Source organism: Puntigrus tetrazona, unplaced genomic scaffold, assembly GCF_018831695.1.
Source record: "Puntigrus tetrazona isolate hp1 unplaced genomic scaffold, ASM1883169v1 S000001062, whole genome shotgun sequence".
Lineage (NCBI taxonomy): Eukaryota > Metazoa > Chordata > Actinopteri > Cypriniformes > Cyprinidae > Puntigrus > Puntigrus tetrazona.
In genome coordinates this window covers 652,104-674,476 of record NW_025048651.1, presented here as the reverse complement: position 1 = coordinate 674,476, position 22,373 = coordinate 652,104, and the positions used below count along the sequence as shown (strand labels likewise).

The following is a 22,373-nucleotide window of genomic DNA, read 5'->3' as shown; positions in this document are numbered from 1 at the left end:
CATGTATCATTTTTAAAGGAAAAATAAGTTAAAAATTTCACGGCATCAACACATCTCAAAAAAGTTGGGACAAGGCAATGTTTATCACTGTGTGGAATCCCCTCTTCTTTTTATATCGGTCCTCAAATGTCTGGGGACTGAGGAGACAAGTTGCACAAGTTTAGGAATAGGAATGTTGTCCCATTCTTGTATAATACAGACTTCTAGTTGTTCAACTGTCTTAGGTCTTCTTTGTCATATCTTGCTCTTTAAGACGAATCTAATGTTTTCTATGGGTGAAAGATCTGAAATGCAGGCTGGCCATTTCAGTACCCGGATCCCTCTTCTATGCAGCCATTATGTTCTAATGCAGTTCTAATGCAGTATGTGGTCTGGCATTGTCATGTTGGAAATTGCAAGGTTTTCCCTGAAAGTTTCCCTGTGTTCACGACAATGTTTTGTGGAAACATTCTTGAGCCCATGTTGTGATTTCCATAGAATTCCTGTATGTGATGCAGTGCTGTCTAAGGGCCCGAAGATCATGGGCATCCAGTATGGTTTTCCGGCCTTGACCCTTACACACAGAGATTGTTCCAGATTCTTTAAATCTTTGGATGATATTATGCATTGTAGATGATGATAACTTCAAAATCTTTGTAATTTTTCTCTGAGAAACTCCTTTCTTATATTGCTCCACAATTTTGCCACAACATTGGGGGAATTGGTGATCCTCTGCCCATCTTGACTTCTGGAGAGACACTGCCACTCTGAAAGGCTCTTTTTATATACAATAATGTTAACAATTGACCTGATAGGTTGAAAATTGGTCCCCCAGCTGTTCCTTATATGTACATTTAACTTTTCTGGTCTCCTATTGCTACCTGTCCCAACTTTCTAGCAATGTGTAGCCCCCATGAAATCCAAAATGAGCCAATATTTGGCATGACATTTCAAAATTTCACACTTTCAGCATTTGATATGTTATCTATGTTCTATTGTGAATAAAATATAAGTTTATGAGATTTGTAAATTATTGCATTCCTTTTTTATTCACAATTTGTACAGTGTCCCAACTTTTTTGTAATCGGATTTTTTTTTTTTTTTAAGAATATTTCATTTAAAGTGTTTTTTTTTATTTTCCTTTAGAATACAATTACTTTATGAAATATATTTTAAAAACTGTCCTTCTACTCCTGTTAGGACAAGTTCTAAGCAGTGAAATGTCGGAGTTTGAGTTTTATGAAATTGATCTCTTTTTTGATCTCTGCAAAACAAAAACCGTCACAAATATACAGAAATGTCACTATACCTTGGAGATCTCATCCATTTCAGAGTTATTGTTCTCAGAAAGTGAAACATCTGTATCTGTAACAGAAAGTAGTGGAATGATGTATAACTATGTTGTTATCAGTCAACAGTGAACATTGTAAGTTTAATAATGCCTAATCAGTTTCTCTACAACACTAAGAATCTGTCAGGATTTAAGTAAAAATATTAGAACTATTTGTATTGTTTAGAGGCAGTGGTTCTCATCTGGCAGTTGCAACCCAACATTTTGGGTTCTATTTACTGACAACAGGGTAGGTAACGTATTTCAGCAACATTACATCACCAAAACATATATTAGACGGCAATCAGAAGTTATTACAAACACTCAATGGTGGTAAAAGTGAGTTTTGAGAAAAGGTGGAATATAAATTGTATTTATGTTGCATGACTGGTCAGAATACCATTTTTTAACTTTGAAGCTTTGGTAGTAATCAACACCGAATATTCAAAACTTCAGAGAAAGGACTGAGCATATTTTTCTCTCTAATAAAAAGAAGAGTCTCTGTGTGTCTGTCTGTTTGCATTTTATTATGTGAAGAAATGTTTGTCCAATCGATATCATGCATTGGCGGGAATGTTGCTGTAGTCCCACACATCTGTTACGACATTGGCTCCAGCTTTTGTTTACACTGAGCTCATTCCGGGACTGAACCTGGCAATGTTACTAGGTTCCCAACCCGGGATTGATGTCGGAATCAATCCTGGGATGTTTAAATTTGCACAAAAAGCAATTTTCAACTAAACTGTAAACTGTAAAAATCCCTTAACAAAGTGGAGTAAGGGACCCAGCATGTGATTTGAGAAGGGAGAGGACCAGTCAGTGATTGAAAGCATGCATCAGTTGCTTTTAAAGGGTTTGTATGGTCATGAAAAACCTGGAAGAGCTATGACATTTTAAAACAACACGTTTTGCAAAAGTAATGGATCTCTGTATTATTTAATCAGTTCCTGAATGTGCATGTATAGGCTATCACGCTCATTACCGCAGCTTTTAAGTTTATAATTCAGGAAATTTCTGCAAACATTTATTAAATATAGCATGTAGGTTAGATAAGTAAATAAATCCACACAATTATCAGATTAAATCAGTCATTTGAAATCAGCATAAGTGATTGAGCTGTACTGCTTGTTTTCTCTCAGTTCACATTGGCACATCTCGTCTGCACAACAAGAGCTACTGCGCGCTGATCCGAGACTTTTGCTCATGTCTCGAGACATTTAAAAGTAGACCGACGTTCCTGAATACATGTTGGAAAAGGGTTTCAGCTATTTCCAGGGCAGTAGGTAATCCCCGTAGTGGGATAAATTTGCAGGAATTAGAGAACTGGTGAAAAACTAGTATAGTCGTAAATCCATTCAAAAAAGGAAGATCGGTGGCAAAGTCTACTCCCACGTGGGACTAGTCGCGGAGATAGCACAGACCAAACATCCCTTGACGTCGTGAGCGAAATTCAAAGAGAGGATTTAATCGTCAAGTTTCCAATGGATAGGAGCAATGAAGACTGAAGGTGGTAGGATGGGCTCTGGTTCTTCTGGGGTTGGATCAGGCTGATGTAGGCGGATGATTGCTCCTGCCTGCTGAGAGGTTGTATGTTTGTAGCTCCATGTAGCTTTGCTCTTCTGATTATCTCTCCCTGTTGTCTAAAGTGATCAAATATAACAAAATTTCCTTTATATTTCTAATATCTATTAAATTAATCTGATTAATTCAACTGTTGATCGTTTACTTTTAATCTAGCACTGTGTAACGCAGCTGTAGTGCATTCAGCATTTATTAGCCAGTCCGCTTATCACTCTCATTCCTGCTCGTGTTTATATTTCGCACCTATAGTTGTTTTCCTTTTCAACTCCATTTAATTTCTCCTTGCACTCGTTTACTTGGTTTTCATCAAACAGCGGTAAGTAAATCATCTGTCACATGGTGAATAAATGGCTTCTTCCTGCATTGTCACATACACACCCTTCCACATGTATAGATCACTCTCTGTCGGCGACCAGGTATTTGCACGTGATAAATGCAGGGAAATAGAGACATGCATTCAAACTTTAATTGAAGACAGTAAGAATATGGGGGCCTTAGATACTGCTTTGAATGCGACTAGTTCAGTAAATGATGTACATTGTTCGGTTCTGGCATTAGAGCCAGTGCAGCAGGGCAACTGGGTGACTGTGAGGCACACTAGTCGTGGGTCAAAACACCGTTCCTACCCAATCAGAAAAACTGGACACTCCTGTCATAGACAATTGAATCAATTTTCGGGGACAGACCTGACCTGTTGAAAAGAGATGGTCCTCATCTCTCCTGGGCTGGTGCCGCTCTTCTCTGTACAAATATGGCACATAGTCAAGTTTGAGCTCTAAGACTAACTAGGGCCCAGGTCAGGAAGCAGACAGACTAACAAAACCAACCGTCTGCTAGCTGCCTCACATCACAGAAGGCAATTAATTCTCAGCACACAGATACTCTTTCACCTATACTCTTTACTATAGAGACTGTGTCTGTTCCCTCAAATTAGATAACACAGAAAATGTCCAAACCAAATTAAAAGCAACAATTTAATTGATGTTCAACAAATAAACACTGTTTATAATGTAGAGGAGCTTGGCGTACTGAATATCAGATCCCTTTCTCTGAAAGCAGTTCATATAAATAATTTGATTAATGATCAGAATCTAGATTTGCTTTGTTTGACAGAAACCTGTCTAAAACCAGACATATACTTTACTTTAAATTAGTCAACACCCAAAAATTGCTGTTATATACAATAGTACTTCTCAGAGGCCAGGCTTTACGTATAACTCATTTGAAGTTATGGTGCTGCATATAACATTATCTAGAGAAACATGCTAGTGATAAATCAGTAATGTTTGTACTGGTTACTGTATACAGGCCACCAGGGCACAGCACAGACTTAATTAAAAATGTGTTGATTTTCTAACTAAATTAGTACTGGCCGCAGATAAAGTCTTAATTGTTGCATTCCTATCAGCATTCCTAGCCATTCTGAACTCTTTTGGGGTTAAACAACACATATCAGGATCTACTCATTGTTGAAATCATACTCTAGATTTAATACTGTCAAATGGAATTAATGTCAATGGTGTTGAAATTCTGCAGCAAAGTGATGATATTTCAGATCTTTGTCTAATCTTGTGGTAATGCCATTCAGCTAAAACTAACTGTAAATTCTGCACATCATTACAACTATGGTAGAACCACTACTTCCATTAAAAAAATAATGCTTTGTAAGTACCAGATTTTTCTCAATTTATTAGCGTATCCAACACTGCAGGAAAACTTGATGATGTAACAAACTATGTACTCTCTTTTTTCTAGCACTTTAGATACTTTACACTTAAGGAAGTTGAAAGAAAACAATCTGATTGTGTGGTATAATGAGCATCCTAAAGAGAGCACCCCGGACAATGGAGCACAGATGGAGAAAAACAAAATTAGAAGTATTTCTTATAGCCTGGTGGGGAAAGTACTCCATCATACAGAAAAGCATTAAAAACTGCTAGATTTTACTATTTTTCGCTTCTTTTAGAAGAAAACAAAAATAACCCCCAGTATTTATTTAATACACTGAAAGAAACTAAAAAAAAATAAAGTGTCAATAGCTGCTGATATTCTCCAAGATTACAGCAGTAATGATTTTATGAACTACTTTACTTCCAAAGATTGATACTATCAAAGATAAAATTGTAACCATGCAGTTGTCAGCTACGGTATCACATCAGATAGTGCACTATAGATCCCCTGAGGAGATTCTACTCATTCTCTATCATAGGAGAGGAACAATTGTACAAATAAACCAACAACATGCATGCTAGACCCTATTCCATCTAAACTATTAAAAGAGCTCTTTCCGAAGTCATAGATCCTATTTTGACGATTATTAATTCATCATTGTCATTAGGATATGTCCTCAAAAACTTAAAATTGGCTGTTGTTAAGCCTTTTATTAAAAGAAAAACACATCTTAACCCAAAGACCGATCTTGAATCTCCTTTTTCTGTCAAAAACACTAGAAAAGGTAGAAAAATGGTATCTGTGAGAACTTCCAATCAGGATATAAACCACATCATAGAATTGAGTTTGCTCTCATTTGTATCTCGTATTAGTACTATTGGTTCGACATGATCGACCACAACATTAGACTAGAAAACTATGTATTTCTTAATGCTAAATTTAGAAAAAACCGAAGTGCTAATTATTGGACCTAAAAACCCCACATTTAATAACCTAGAACACTAAACAACTGAGATAGTCACGGCTGCGCTTTCGCGAGACTGAGTGCACGAGACGTAAAATAAACTTAAACTGATTTAATTCCAAAATGGCAAAATAAAAAGATACAAAGGCAGGCAGGTAGGACAAACACAGGTATGGACATCGGGTATGGACCTTGACAATCGGACAAACGGAACTGAAAACACCGGGCTTAAATACACAGGGTAATTGACGAGACACAGCTGCAGACAATAATACAATTAACACAGAGGGAAGGCAGGGCACAGGGAGCACATGGCATGAGACGAAAACAAACAAAGAGTGTCCAGAGATGTGACATTACACCCCCCTCCCGGAAGGTGCGTCCTCGCACCTAAAGAGGAACAACAAAAACAAAACGACTGGGAACTGGGGGTACAGGATCTTGGGAGGAGGTTCCGATGGAGGACGGCCCCCAGCAGGGGGCAGACAGACAGGAGTCCAGGGAAGAACAGACGGAGGGAGGAGCCAGGGAGGAGACAGGAGGAGTCCGGAGCAGGAGGAGATCCAGAGCCCAGCTATGGTGGTTCACGGTGGAGCGGACGGAGGGAGGAGCCATGGAGGAGGAACAGCAATCGACTCCATGACGCCGACCGGCGGCGGCGGAGCAGGTGGCGGAGGAGACTGAAGCGGAGGCGGAGAGCCGAAGAGCCAAGGTGACGTCGAGGCGCTGGAGGTCCTAGGGACGATGGAGCCTGGTGGAGCTGGTGGACTGATGGACCACAGTGGAGAGGAGGGAGCTAGGAGCCCAGGGGGAGCCGACGGGTCTACGAGGAGGAGTCCGGGACTCGGAGGCGGGACGGTGAGGCGAGGGATCGTCCACCCTTGACGGCAATGGGGACTGGCAGACCCGTGGCGAGCTCGTGATGGAAAGCTGAGGATGAGCGCAGGGGCTGCTGGGATCCATCGTCGTTGTGTGACAAGGGTGGGAGGGTGGGAAAACTTGAGGCGGCACTGGAGGGAGCGCACGGGGCGTGGGCACTGGAGGGAGCGCACTGGGCGCGGGCACTGGAGGGAGCACACGGGGCGCGGGCACTGGAGGGAGCGCACGGGGCGCGGGCACTGGAGGGAGCGCACGGGGCGCGGGCACTGGAGGGAGCGCACGGGGAACAGTCTCTTGGGTGCGCCCTAGAGGCAGGCATACGGGACGGCTGGGCGGAACCAGCGGGCTAACGGGACGGCTGGGCGGAACCAGCGGGCTAACGGGACGGCTGGGCGGAACCAGCGGGCTAACGGGACGGCTGGGCGGAACCAGCGGGCTAACGGGACGGCCGAACGGGAACAGGAACTCAGGATACAGGGGAGGTGCCCAGTCTAAGTCCAAGTCCACATCATCCAGCTTCTCTTGTAGATCCAGCAGCCCTAGGTGGATGATCAGCTCATCTTCAGCCGATGTGCAGTGGGTGGAGCTCCAATCCGCGCTCTCATTGCTGTCGGCTGTCTTCCACGCGGCGAGCTCGGTTGCCGGCTCACGCACCTGGTCTGTCGTAGTCTGCTCGGGTCCAGTGGCGCTCCACGGCTCTGTCGCTCTTCTCGGCGAGGGTTCCTTTGGTAGTCCCAGACTCAGCGACATCGGTGGGCTCAGACGTGAACTCCGCAACGCGGGGAGATGATGGGCTGGGTTCTGGATCTGCAGTGGGGCTGGTGTCGTTATCCTCCAGCGCAACCGTCATTGGCGAGTTGCAGGACACCAGCACCCACTAGATGTAAGCGGCGATGCTCTCTCGAGGGCCGTCTCCGGACAGCTTCGCTCGCGGGGAGTAATCGAGTCCTCGGTAATAAAGCGAGCAGAGGAAGCTGTCCGGGTAGTGCGAGTCGTTCGCGAGGGCGAGGAAGTCCATTGTGTAACCCTCGAGAGAGCGTTCCTCCTGCTCCAGCAGGAGGATGAGGAAGTTGGGGTCGTCGTAAGGGGAATCCATGGTAAACAAAAAAAAGGAAAATACGCTGCTATTTACTTTTGTGGTCCGATCGTACTGTCACGGCTGCGCTTTCGCGAGACTGAGTACACGAGACGTAAAATAAACTTAAACTGATTTAATTCCAAAATGGCAAAATAAAGATACAAAGGCAGGCAGGTAGAACGGGCAGGCAGGACAAACACAGGTATGGACATCGGGTATGGACCTTGACAATCGGACAAACGGAACTGAAAACACTGGGCTTAAATACACAGGGTAATTGACGAGACACAGCTGCAGACAATAATACAATTAACACAGAGGGAAGGCAGGGCACAGGGAGCACATGGCATGAGACGAAAACAAACAAAGAGTGTCCAGAGATGTGACAGATATACAGTGGTATGCGAGTTTGTGCACCCCTGTAAATTTTCATGATTTTCCTTTATAAATCATTAGTTGTCTGGATAAGAAATTTCAGTTAAATATATCATATAGGAGATAAACACAGTGATTTTTGAGAAGTGAAATAAACTTGATATGATTTATGGAAAGTGTGTGAGAATTATTTAAACCAAATTAGCCATGTGCATATATTTAGGCACTTATTAAATGCTTCCAATTAGAGTCTGGGTTCTAACAGAAGGTATTTTGGACCATTCGTCTTTACAAAACATGTCCAGTTCAGTCAGGTTTGATGGTTTCCATGCATGGACAGCCCACTTTAAAATCACACCACAAATTTTCAATAATATTTAGGTCTGGGGACTGAGATGGCCATTCCAGAACGTTGTACTTGTTCCTCTGCATGAATGCCTTAGTAGATTTTGAGCAGTGTTTAGGGTTGTTGTCTTGTTGAAAGATCCAGCCTCTGCGCAACCTCAACTTTGTCACTGATTCCTGGACATTGTTCTGCAGAATCTGCTGATATTGAGTGGAATCTATGCGACCCTCAACGTTAACAAGATTCCCAGTCCCTGCACTGGCCACACAGCCCCACAGCATGATGGAACTGCCACCAAATTTTACTGTAGGTAGCAAGTGTTCTTCTTGGAATGCTGTGTTGTTTTTCCGCCATGCATAACGCCCCTTGTTTTGCCCAAATAAGTTTCATCAGTCCACAGCACCTTATTCTAAAGCTGGCTTGTCCAAATGTGCTTTAGCATACCTCAAGCCACACTGTTTGTGGCGTGTGCAGAGAAAAGGCTTTTTCCGCATTACTTGCATTACCACATCCAGCATCTCCTTGTGTAAAGTGCGCTGAATAGTTGAACGATGCACATTGACACCATCTGCAGCAAGATGATGTTGTAGGTCTTTGGAGCTGGTCTATTGTTTGACTGTGACTGTTCTCACCATCCTGCGCCTCTGCTTATCTGAGATTTTCCTTGGTCTGCCACTTTGGGCCTTAACTAGAACTGTGCCTCTGGTCTTCCAATTAATCACAGTTGAAACTGAGAGCACAGTTGAAGCTGTCTGAGGTATTGAAATCAATAAAATGACAAGGGAGCCTAAATTTATGCACATGGCTAATTTGGTTAAATAATTCTTGCACACTTTCCATAAATCATATCAAGTTTATTTCACTTCTCAAATATCACTGTGTTTGTCTCTTATATGATATATTTAACTGAAATTTCTTAAATCATGAAAATTTACAGGGGTGCCCAAATTTTTATATATATACACACACATACCAATGTTCTCAACATATGCAAAAATGTTATTTCATGCATTTATGACATTGAGGTCAGACTATTGTAATTCTTGGGTGGTAATTGGGTGGTTGTTCTGCATGCTTGATAAACAAACTTCAGCTTGGTGCAAAACGCAGCAGCTAGAGTCCTTACGAGAGCCAGGAAGTATGGCCATATTATTATTATGGCCCGGTTCTATCAACACTGCACTGGCTCCCTATCAAACATCAGATAGATTTTAAAATCTTGTTAATTACTTATAAAGCCGTGAATGGTTTAGCTCCTCAATACTTTTCCTATTTAGCACCCAAACTTTGGAACACACACACCCAATGAGTTCTTTGCACAATCTGACATTAAAAATTGAACTGGAAATTAAATGCTGGGCGTCTGACAAGAGGACAACTAGCCCCAACTGAGCCTGTTTTTTTAATCTCCATTCTGCCACGGATGGGGTTTTGCTTCCTTGCCACTGTCACCTCTGGCATGTTTAGTTGGGGACACTTAATTTCTAGTGGCTATCGTCAATTTCATTACAGAGATATCTCTGCATTTAATTTTTTTTAAAAAAGTGATAATCTCATCATTAATCTCATCTCTATTCTTCTATTTGATACTGTTCAGTGCTTTGATACAATCTGTATTGTTAAAAGTGCTATATAAATAAAGTGATTTATAGCATATCCACTTTGACATTCTTTCTCCCAGGACAGTAATTAACCCCAAAGTGAAAGCGGGAAAAGAATAGAGCCTAGCGGGCCTGCCTAGGGTTAAGCTGCTTGGCTTCTCTAAGGTACTGCAAGTTTTGTGGTCTGTGATCCCCTCAAATGGATGTTGAGCACCCAATGTTGCAACCAAAGCCACCCCTCTTCCAATGCGAGCTTGATGGCATTGTAGTTTTGCTCTGTCTGGGACAGTTTCCGTGAGATAATGCACATGGATGGAGTACTGGGAGTTCACCCTTCCATTGGGACAGAACCCCAGGAAACACAGGAAGTGGATTTCGGATTTGTGGAAGTCACATTTCTCAGCTTGTAAATACAGGTGGTATTGGCGGAGGCATTGGATGTCACAAAAGCAGTCTTTTAGTCTGTCCATGACAGCCTTTTCCAGCACCAGAAGTGAGAACCATTTGACCTGGAAACATCCAACATGCAGAACAACCTTGGGCCAGCAGCATTCCCTGGACAGTGGTGATCCTGTAGGCAGTGTCATTTTTGCAGTGGGGAATTTTGAACCCAGCAAGACCATGAGAGGAGATGAAATTCACTGAAGCTCATGAGTCCACAAGGATTTTAACAGGGAAGGATCAGTATTAATACATTACAAGTGCATCTATATAAAGGCATGCAAGATATATCAGGAGTAATTTGAATGGTACTCACTGCTGGGCATGGTGGACGAACAGCGCAGGTGGGGAATTGGTGCTCACTGGATCCACTGTAGAGATTTTTCAAAACCCACGGTATCCTTGTAGATGGACATCTGTTGATGTCAAGTGGGATTTAATCCTCGGCAGAAGGCAGAGAGCAGTGCAGCCTCGTTCTAGCCCCTGCTGGCATCCAGGGTACAGAAGTTAAATGTGTACTCGTGGATTGATAAGTCTGTTTGCCGCAGTTGGAAACGTTATCTCTGTGGTCGACTGGCTGAATACATCGCAGAAGTGTTTCACAAAGGGCTCTGTGCATTCCACAGGGGCATCAGCCCACTGCAAAGCTTGTCCAGATGATGAACAAATGAGGTTGCAATTCAAAATAGAGGGAGCATTGCAAAAAAAAAAACCTTCTGCAGGTGGCTGCCTCACTGGAGAATTTGTTGATAAAGTTTTGGTGTGGCGGTGACAGACAGAGAGGGCAGTGATTTATGTAGGGCATGTACTACATTGGTGAAGGGCTCAGGGAAAGATAATTGTGTGACAGAAATATAGTTTGTCATGATTAAATTAGGATTTATTTCAATATAGAAAAGTCAACTTAGGGGGCCCACAGAGGGGATGGAGATGACAGTAAACAGGTCAAAAACGTAAAGAAACTAAATATTTAGGACACTTTAGATTTTTATCTAGTAAAGAATTGGGAATATTTTGTATATATGAACATAAATAACAAATCTAGGGCCAGATTTACTAACATCTTAAACTCATCAAAGACGCTTTAAATAATCTATGTTGGCTGTACCTGACTTTCGGAGTTTTTGCTGGTGCCATCCAACTCAATGGTGTTTCCATGAGCTTTCAAGCTATCAACTCTGCATTAGCCTTTAGATCACTTATTTTGTAGTCTCCAATGAATATAATAGTCAGAACATTTTCAGATTGCTTTAGATATCTTCTCTCCAAAACTCTCCACAGTGGTTTAATGAAATTGAAATCAGGTAATTTGATTTGCCATGACAGTTTGCAGTTTGATAGAAACTGACAGTTTTTTTTTGTAGTTTGCCATTAGTGTCACAGCACCTGACAAACTACAAACAAACGGTGGCTGGGACACACTGGTTTACAGAATATTTGGTGGACATCTTGGCGGTCAACTGCACTCATATGTGCCTGTTACATGTATACAAAATAATCAAAAAAGCAATTTTTTGCCTGAAACTTATGCTAATTGAGCACTGTATACAAGAAATACCACTCTTGTTGCAGCATGAAATATTAAGTCAGTTGATGTTCAGTGTAAAATCTTGTTCTAAAGCAAAGCCAGTTGAGAACCACTGATCTATAACTGTACAATGTCCTGCCTTAACTTATTATTTTACCCTTTCTCTGGTTTTCAGTCAGTTTCTCCTGCTCAGTGGACACATACTCATCCTTCAGCTGACCATCCTCTTCATCCTCAAAAGCACATAAAGAGTTAAAAATATTTGTTAGAAATGTAAACTTTCATGGTCCCACTTTATATTAGGTGGCCTAAACTACTATGTATTTACAGTTACATTAACCATTGTGTACATACATGTTTTTACATTGTGCATATACTTTTTTTAAAAACCTGTATGTAGTTACATCTGTAATTAATTTCTGTATTTATATTCATAACTACACTGTTGACCCATCCTTACACCTACCCATAGCACCAAGCCTGTCCCTAAACCTATCTATATCCACCTCAATAGCAGCAAAAATATTTTGTCATACAGTATGACCACAATAAGTGCATTGTACTTTTTATACATACATACAGGTGCACCTGAATAAATTAGAACGTCATGGAAAAGCTAATTTCAGTAATTCAACTCAAATTTTGAATCTTGTGTATTAAATAAATTCACTGCACACGGACTAAAGTAGTTTAAGTCTTTTGTTCTTTTAATTGTGATGATTTTGGCTCACATTTAACAAAAACCCACCATATCAATAAATTAGAATTCTTCATAAGAGAAAAATTAAATGAATTGTTGGCTTTCGGGACATTATGTTTTTTACTGTGTATGTACTCAATACTTGATTGGGGCTCATTTTGCTTTAATTACTGCTTCAATTCGTTGTGGCATGGAAGTGGACTTTAGACCAATGGGTAACATTTTTTAACGATTTTGCTTCACCATCCTCAGTTGGTTGTGCATCTTTTCTTCCATAATTTTTCCTTCCACTCAACTTTGCTTGGATACAGCACTCTGTGAACAGCCAGCTTATTTGGCAATGTTTGTGGCTTACCCTCCTTGTGAAGAGTGTCAACTGTCAGATGAGCAGTCTTCCCCACGATTGTGTAGCCTAGTGAACCCAACTGAGAGACCATTTTGAAAGCTCAGGAAACCTTTGCAGGTGTTTTGAGTTGATTAGCTGATTGGCATGTCACCATATTCTAATTTGCTGAGATAGTGAATTGGTGGGTTTTTGTTAAATGTGAGCCAAAATCATCACAAAATCATGACAAATTTTTTTTGCAGTTTTAAAGATGACATTTATTAAACCTAAATCTGCTTGTGGTATATATGATACACACCAGGCTTTGGCTCGGAGATTCACATAAACTCCCAACACTAGATCGGCTGGCCAGAGAAGTTCCAAAGCGGAGTGTAGCATACACAGGGTCCAGCTGAGCCTTTGACTCTATAAGATCACAAACACATATACCCAAAAATGAGCTCTATACACATACTCATGCTTAAAAAAATTAACTAAGTTTACAGTTGTAGGCAAAATTGTTAGAACAGTACATATTTAAGACATTTCAGCTGTTTTTGTAGAATTGGCTGTTGAATTCAATAGTTGAATTAAACTATTGCTGGATCCTAAACCCAATGAGCAAATTTGGGGCAAGTTAGAGAGTAAGTTGTTCAGTATGTTGTTCAATATGTTGTTCAGTCAAGCCTTTGACTTGAGTTGCAGGAGCCATGGGATAAGATTAGTGTTGTAGTTGTCAGGAAATATATTGACACTATGCCAGAGAGATGCTGACCAATCAGAACGCACACATTAGATGTTAAAATGGGGTAAAAAAAAGATTGACTAAATTGAAACTTTCTCAATATAAGTAACGTTAAAAATATGCGGAGGGTCAGGCTGTGCTATTCCTGGTTGCCACAGTAACTGTAACAAGCTAAGGAATTCCTTTTAAAGCATTTGTATTGCATACCAGAAAACCTGTCATGTCATGCTGAGGTTAAGCGTTAAATAATATTCTGTTATTTGTGTGCTCTTATCATGTGGACAACTTATGGCAACAGTAACTAAGAAGAGTGGCTCTTTGCAAACTGTCAATTGCTGCAAAAGGTGGACATATCAAATATTAAAGTTAAAATATTTATTTTCAGGTGTTCTAAAAATTTTGGCCACCACAGTAAATTCAATACATCTTCCAAGTATACTTCATGCAGTAAGTATGCTAAAATCAACTAGTGCTAACAATTGAAAAGGCTTAGAGAGTGTTTTTTAGGACCCTATTTGCTTATGTAGTTGCTTATGCAAAATTTACGTGGAGAGAATATTCAGATAAATTATACAATGCAATTTACTGAGCTTATTCAACTCCTAAAAATAGCATGTCTTAAAGCAGATGCTAAGTTGACCTGCTATTGTTTGCGTTGGTCATTATAGAAATCATCCAACTGCATCTGTGTTAAAGAATAAAACTGTCAGTAGATCACACACAGAACTTCCACTCCCATCAGCACTTGCATAGCATTGCTCTCTTACTAATTTGCCCTGTTTAGTAAATCTGTGTAAAAGTAGTCAACTTTAGTTGTCAAGTCAACTTGGCATCTAACTTTTTTGTGTATGGTAACTATACTGTTAAATATGCTACTTACAGGTATACTGAATTAGCATCTATACTAGCCTGCTTTTTAGTTGTGAATATTATAGTCTCAGTAAACTAATTTAACAGTTTTTCTATTGCAATTATATTTGTAAGTTTAGTAAAAGTGTCATATTTATAGTTTATAATGTATATTATCTCTGCACTTTAAATAAACATTTTCTGTAGAGTAAGATAAGGCATTAATTTTTTATACTTAAAATCACTGTACAGTAATTGAAATACATTTGCAGTGGACCCCTATGTATATATGATTTTTATGACCATGTTTAATTTATTAAATAAAGATTTCTACTTTTGCTATTTGACTTGATGTTTTGTATTGAGATTTAAAATGATTTATTCTTGTACATAGCAATACTCATATACTTTTTGAGTGAGAATAAGAAATGTCAATAAAATATCTGAATGTAAGTTAGAACCGCTGTGTTCAAAAGATCATGTTCATTTCCACCCATATACTAAGGGGGTTGGACAAATAATGTGAAAACCTGGAAAACAGGCAATATTTCATTAAGATTTTCAAAAGCTCTTTCACCACCATTTGCCTTTAAAGTAAACGAATTTTGAAGAATGTTACAACTAAACAGTCGACAGCAATTACTGAGTTACATATTACGAAAAAAATTATTAAAAATAAATAAAAAAGTCAGTGGCTACTATGACATGCCCGGCTACCAAAACATCTTCTTTTATGATCAATATAAGAAAGAAACTCATATTTGAACTAACTTACATTAGTTTGAAACAACTTGATGTAAGTAAAAGATGGCAGAATTTACATTTTTAGATGAGATATCCCTTTTATACAGCTTTAGTATCTTAGAATAGATTTGTACAACTTTTGAATGGTCGCTAATGGAATATCATCTATTGGAACATCTGCTTTACAAATGCTGAAATTGCTTTACAGATGTTGAAAAAGGGAAACAGCCAACTTACTCTTCTCTCCAAACGTGCCCACAGCGGTGTGATAATAGTCAATTAGATGAAATGTTTGGCCAAAACAGATGATGAAATTAATTTTTGTGCAGGCTTTGTGCAATTTTTCAGGCTTTAAGATCATGACACTATTTTTTTTTATTTTGTCATTGGATATTTGTGAGTAAAGTTTTAGCAGTTGCAGTTCTTGGTAGTTAGTTTGGACACAGCTCTTCTTACCGTCCTTGACCAGGCATAATAGTAACAATAGAACACCCAACTACTAGACGCTATTTTACATAAGAATAACAAAGTGTGGTAAATGGAAGAAAAAAAACTATTTAAGCTGCAAACGAGTGTGCTTATGATTACAATAATAGCTAAAAATAATATCATAACAAATACCAGCAGCACAGTGGACAGTTTATGTACAGCTAAAATAAGATAACTTATGCATCTGCCAAAATTATACTTTTTTTGTATACTTGTCAGTATATAAGCCAAGTATAATAGCCATTTAAATACATACATACATATATATATATATATATATATATATATATATATATATATAAAACTTTGTTACTTATATATCTCTGAAGCACACTAAGAAAATTCTTCCTTAATTTTAGCGCCAAGAAGTGTACTAATAACACATTTGACTAAATCATTTTTGTAAAAGCTTCAAATAACATCTCTCACACCTAAACCTAAATCCCGATTAAATTCTTGATTCTTAGTAGAACATATAATAAACACAATTGATCAGTGCATTAATATTTATGCTATTTCATTACTTTACACATTAAATCAGGTTTTCACTCAAACACACATACCCGGTGTCTTCACAGCATATAACTGATCATTGGTCAGTACAGGTGTGCTTAAGTTCCTCTTGAACATGCCAGACTTGAGGAAAGAAAGAGAAATACACAAAAGAGAAAGAATCATACTCCGTCTCAGTTATTAAATATCTCAGTCGATATTATTACTAATAATATTTGAGTATTATGAATAATGTGCACAATTGCTGAAAGATTTACCAGGATGGGCAGATGTAAAATTTGCCTATATATAAGTACAGCATATATAAAGTATGGGTTAGTGCGTGTAATACTGTGTGTTTGTGATGGTTTTATTGGTTTCTTTAGTTTTCTTCATTGTTTTCTGTACTGTTGTTTTTATCGTAACTGCTCTCCAATATGTGAGCAAACCTATCTCCGAAGTACTTCACATCTTCAAGTAACCTTTGGGTTTTTCTCTCTCTGGCTTACTTTAATCGCTACTGTAATTCTGTAACTTTGAGTTGTGCCATTTAATCAGGAGCTTCTTTAGGTCCATCATTAGGTGTTCAATTTTGAAGGCTGCTATTGCAACTGAACTAAATGAGCTCAAGCTTATGTTTTAGCTGGGGCTAGACAAATCCATAAGGAAGACGTTCACACTAGTGAGCTATGCCAGACGGATTTCATTCTGTGGAGTTCAGTGGTCAAGGCCCTTCTCTAGAACCTTCTCTATCCCTTGAGTCGCCTTAGCCATCTGCTCACCCTGTCATGGCTAGAAGTTTCTCTGTGCTCCATGTTCTTTGTCACAAACCAGGACCAACCAAGAAAATTATATTAATTAAATTATTTGATATTTATTTGTAGTACCACACAACTGACAATAGCACAGTAGAAAAGAGAAACTTTACCGCAGATATAAACAAGTCAAACATACCTTTCCTTGGCATGGTTTCTCTGAGACTTCAGAGAGACACCAAAGATGAGCTCCCATCTTACACGTTCTACAACGCAGTCCCTGTTTAGAGTTGCCTAAAAAGACATGCAAAACGAGACTCAAGTGCTTTAGAATTTAGAAGGTTATTGCGCACCTTTTTCCTGTTAAGTAAAATGTTAGTAAAGTTTGTGTCTGCAAATAATTTTCATCACAATGTGGAAGAAGCTAAAAAATGTTTTGGCTGCTTGGTTTTAACAAATGCTTTTTCCCCCCTGGAACGTTCAACCCTATATTACCTACACTACTAGAAAAGCACAGAACTCTTGTTTACATTGAAAATACTTAAGACAAATGGTTTTTAATTTGATCCAGGTCATTCATTGCATTAGACAGGTCTGAAGCCTTCAGAAGATCCCCATATCTACTATGGGTATTGTCAACATGAGAATGAATTTTACTTCAATGTTAGATACTTCAGAATTACTTGGAGAGGATAAGTGTCCAGGCTGGAAGTGCTTCAGGGCTCAGGTGTTGGACCATTACTCTTTTAATATAAAGAATATTACTGGGACCTATCATACAGGCACATGGATATTCCTGCTATACTAAATGTGCACAGTTCTGCTTTCTCATGCCAGCATGAAAATTATATACATATATCTTACAATGTTTGCATAGAACTCTCAGCCAGGATAAAAGCTATTCAATTCACCCACTGAATTTAGCCATTCCAAACAGCCCAGATATTCAGTACATCATAGTCCCTCACTAAAACTGAATCTCCTACTATTGTCTGATGGTGTCTTACTTTATACGCTCCTACTGTGGCTCATACTTTTGAACTGTGAACTTCTCTTGTTACTGTTTCTAGTATAAATTCTTTATGTTCGTTCTATCATTTCTTATTTTTAAACTGCTTGGAATACAAATGTAAATGAGAGTCTCATAGAGAATGCAAAAGGAAAGAAGGGAAGAAATGCCTCGCAAGAAAGGTCTGGCAAGAGTTGCTAAAATGAGGACAGAAGTGCAAAAATAGAAAGACTTCTTGTTCTTTGCTTACCTGCAATAATGAGCTTGCACAGACTGCAGCTGGTGGGTCGACGGAACACATGCTCAAGGAAGGAGTGTGTTTGTGCTGGTCGTGGCTGCACACCGAATGGAGCAGGTCTAGAGCTGATGCTGGGGGAGGGCAAAACATTACTGCTGTTACCAGAGGCAGGGGAAGAAGGCAGGGCACCAGAGAAGAGCTCTGTCGGTCGGTAAGCATCGCTCTGTGAACGCTGGAAGAAGTTCTCCACACTTTTACTCCGCATAAATGTGAGCGAGCGTTTCAGACGCAGCAGCTACATATTAGAAAGAAAGAGAGACAGATCAAAAGATAGGATTATTAAACTAATACATTTAAAGAGAAGTAATGTCTTGATAAACAAATGTGTTACATAGTCCACTGAATAATTTTTGGTCTCTTTTTTCTCGTTTTCTTCTTGTCAGTAACCCATAGATTCTCTATATGGTTCAGGTCTGGTGAATATGTTAGCCAGCCAAGCACCCCAACACCATGGTCATTTAACCAACTTTTGGTGCTTTTGGCAGTGTGGGCAGGTGCTGGAAAATCCTGCTGGAAAATGAAATCTGCATTTTCAAAAATATTGTCAGCAGAAGAAACTTTCTTGGTAAAAAGGGTGCAGTGACGTTGGTTTTGAAAAAACACAATGGACCAGCAGATGACACTGCACTCCAACTCATCACAGACCATGGAAACTTAACACTGGACTTTAAGCAATTATGAGCTTCTCCACCCTTCCTCCAGACTCTAGGACCTTGGTTTGCAAATGAAATACAAAATACAAAAAGAGGACTTGGACCAGTAAGTAACAGTCCAGTTCTTCTTCTCCCAGGTAAGACGCCTCTAACGTTGTCTGTGGTTCAGGAGTGGCTTAAGAAGAGGAATACGACAACTGTAGCCAAATTCCTTGACACGTCTGTGTATGGTAGCTCTTGATGCCTTGATCCCAGTCTCAGTCCATTCCTTGTGAAGCTCACTCAAATTCTTGAATCGGTTTTGCTTCACAATCCTCATAAGACTGCGGTTGTCTTGGTTGGTTGTGCCTCTTTTTCTTTCACACTTTTTCCTTCCACTCAACTTTCTCTTAACATGCACACTGTGCAGCACTCTGTGAACAGCCAGCTTCTTTGGCAATGAATGTTTGTGGCTTACCCTCCTTGTGAAGCGTGTCAACTGTCAGATGAGCAGTCTTCCCCACGATTGAGTAGCTTAATGAACCAAACTGAGAGACCATTTTGAAAGCTCAGGAAACCTTTGCAGGTGTTTTGAGTTGATTAACTATTGGCATGTCTCCGTATTCTTATTTGTTGAGATAGATTTAGTGAGGTAGTTTTTTGTTGAATATGAGTCAAAATCATCACCATTAAAACAACCAAAGACTTAAACTACTTCAGTCTGTGTGCATTGATTTTATTTAATACACATTTGAGTTTAATTACTGAAATAAACTTTTCCACAACTAATTTATTGAGATGTATACACTGTTCTACTAAATGTTTAGGGCAGGGGTCTTCAACTAAAATGACTTGAGGTCCAGTAATCAACCCTCCCTACCAGCCGAGGTCTGGACAATTATATATATATATATAAAAATGTTTTTTTAAAAACATTGTAAAAAGCATAATTTACAGATGTAGGTTTTCACAAAAACAATCAATTATTATATTCATTAAATAACATATAAGTATACTTTACTGCCTTAATTGTTTACATTTTATAACACATTATCTTTACATTTTTACATTTTAATAATATGACACTATGAATTAATGAAATCAGCCTAAACAAAAATTGATCTTTACACCACAAAAGAAATGCAAGCAACAGAGATCAGTGACATTTATTTTCATTTACATAGACGTTTTAATGATACTGAACTCTAACATGCATTCACGTCCACAGCTGCATAAATAATGCTACATGTTTTAAATTTTGTTTAATACACAAATATAAACAAGCTCCTGTCGTTATGAATGGAGTTATCTGAATGGTAATCTGAATCTGAAAATGATTGATTCAGTGTGTTGCTCTGAGATGCATGACTGCTGTGATCTTTGTTTGGAACTTGTTTTTATATGCTAACCAAAATAGAGCAGAAATTGTCAATATTGAAAATATTTTCAGAATTGTAGAGCGCTTAACGTCGTTTGAACTCTTGATTAAAACCTAACTAGGCTTCATGCCTCTTCCCACAGTATGTTTCTACTTTGTGCAGTTATGTTATTTATTATTATTATTATTATTGTTATTATTATTTGATTCTCTCATGCATAGACCAGCTGGTGTTTTTATGGAATATTTGCATTTATTCACATGCGATTGATATATTTGATCTATTTATCTATTCATATGGTGGACTGTCATGATTTTGACTAATGCAGAACACTGAATGTTGCGCGGATTTAGAAGTGGGTATACGCAAAGTCATCTGAAAAGGAAGTGGATACACGACGTGTACCTGCGTATAACCTCCACTGTTTCTTAAATGAATAGCCTTTTTAAAAACCATAATAAAGCCTTTTTTGTACCATTTAAGAATCGTCAACTTTCCTAATGTTTCAAAACGCCATCGTTTTTCACTCACTGAAAGTTTCTCTGCTCTTATCACTGCACCCAAACAGCTCTAGAGCTGACCTTGCAGTGCTTGATATAAACTTGATTTATTAGAAATGAGCGTTTGATATTATTTATTATGTCAAACGCCTTCGTGGATTCCGCCAGTTGGCGAGCCCACTATAACTACCGTAGAGACCACAAACGCTGCGCATCAAAATAAAATCAAAAGCGTAAATGTGTTCGTTTGTATAATTTTTGCGATTCCCCATTCATATATACTCTTTAGTATTCTCAGAACCACAGTGATTCACAAATGGTTCGCCTATAATAGGGTCTGGGAAGTTAATTTAGCATTTAATGTTCCCAAATGCGTAGCTTATTATTAATAATTCATGACCTGAATAGTTTGACTAGTGAAAATGTCAGGCCTACATATCTGTAATTCAGTTTTCACTACGCCTATCTTTGACTTTAGATATCTACAGTTTATTTATTTAGAATGAGTATCAGGTCTAATCATAGAACTAGCAACATTTAATAAAACTTAATAAAAGTATATTAATCATAGTGCATCGCAAGGCTATGCTGACAATTTATTTTAACATATCTCCATGATAGTGAAATCACGACTAGTCATATATATATATATATATATATATATATATATATATATATATATATATATATATATATATATATATATATATATATATCATCAAACTAGCCATTGCTTTCAAATACACAGTAGGTGAGCTACTTTAGTGATCTGAGCTGTATACGCACAGCATCGTTTAAATAAAAACAGTCTAAACAGAGCATAAGAATCGGTGTCTTGACTTACTTGAGAGGCAGTCGCTTCACTATGACTAATGCGATTCGGAGCGAAAGCGGTTTACCTTCTCCGCGGGAGTTCCGGAGTCTGCGGTCCGCTGCTCGCGGTCTGTGCCGCTGCAACTCATCCACGATCCGCGTTCAACACCTCTGCCGAGAGAGAAGCAGGCAGCTGAACCCTCAGCTCAGCGTGGGTCTCACCTCAAACTCAGAAAGCGCCGATGGAGGACATTCATTTAAAATACGGAGCATGTGTGTTCTGGGCGCATCGCTGCGCTGAATGCAATGCAAACTACAGACTAAAGTAAACTTACAGTCGCCTTTAAGCAAATGATCCAGTTTTCTTCAGACCACTCCTACCAGCTATTCTTATACTTTCGGCTGAAGCCATGGCCACTCTTTATGTGATGAGAAATAATTTAGTAAGACGCTGGTGCGTTAAACTTTCTGTGGGCTAAATGGATAAAACTGGGGCTAAATTGTAAAACCCCCCAAATGCTTTTGCAATGCAGAAGTCTACCCAGTAGCATCTTGAATTTAAGTGGGACATATTCTGGGTCATATCATCACAGGATACTTATGACTAATGTACACATTTAGACGACTGGACACGTCCCTGCGTGATTCAGCCAGAGGGGGCGCTCTGATGCTGCAGGCTCAACAGTTTCAGTTTTCAGGCTCATTTATTAGTATTAAATAATTAATACTTTGTTATTAAAACTGCAGGTGTTTATTTGTCTCTTGAGAGTTGTCAACAGTGCTCAGAATATAACTTTAATGACGATTTTCTGTTTATTATTATTATTATTATTATTATTGGATAATTGTAATCCAAAGTGTCATATTCTA

General features: G+C 39.0%; 1 protein-coding gene across 2 annotated transcripts in view; it reads right to left on the bottom strand.

Moving 5' to 3' along the window:
• LOC122340539 (SH3 and cysteine-rich domain-containing protein 2-like) overlaps positions 1 to 22,373 on the bottom strand; it is a 34,300-nt gene that overhangs the window by 11,248 nt on the left and 679 nt on the right. Inside the window, exons 1-8 of one of the 2 annotated variants that reach the window (XM_043234098.1) lie at positions 21,839 to 21,992; positions 21,590 to 21,674; positions 18,132 to 18,414; positions 17,072 to 17,166; positions 16,189 to 16,261; positions 13,118 to 13,224; positions 11,931 to 12,006; positions 1,289 to 1,344 (exon numbers count right to left, since the gene is read on the bottom strand). In XM_043234098.1, the coding sequence (XP_043090033.1) occupies positions 1,289 to 1,344; positions 11,931 to 12,006; positions 13,118 to 13,224; positions 16,189 to 16,261; positions 17,072 to 17,166; positions 18,132 to 18,414; positions 21,590 to 21,652 (753 nt within the window). In that variant the 5' untranslated portion in view covers positions 21,653 to 21,674; positions 21,839 to 21,992. Of the gene's footprint in view, positions 1 to 1,288; positions 1,345 to 11,930; positions 12,007 to 13,117; positions 13,225 to 16,188; positions 16,262 to 17,071; positions 17,167 to 18,131; positions 18,415 to 21,589; positions 21,675 to 21,838; positions 21,993 to 22,373 lie in introns of those variants that run through there. The other variant, XM_043234097.1, reaches the window with a different exon arrangement.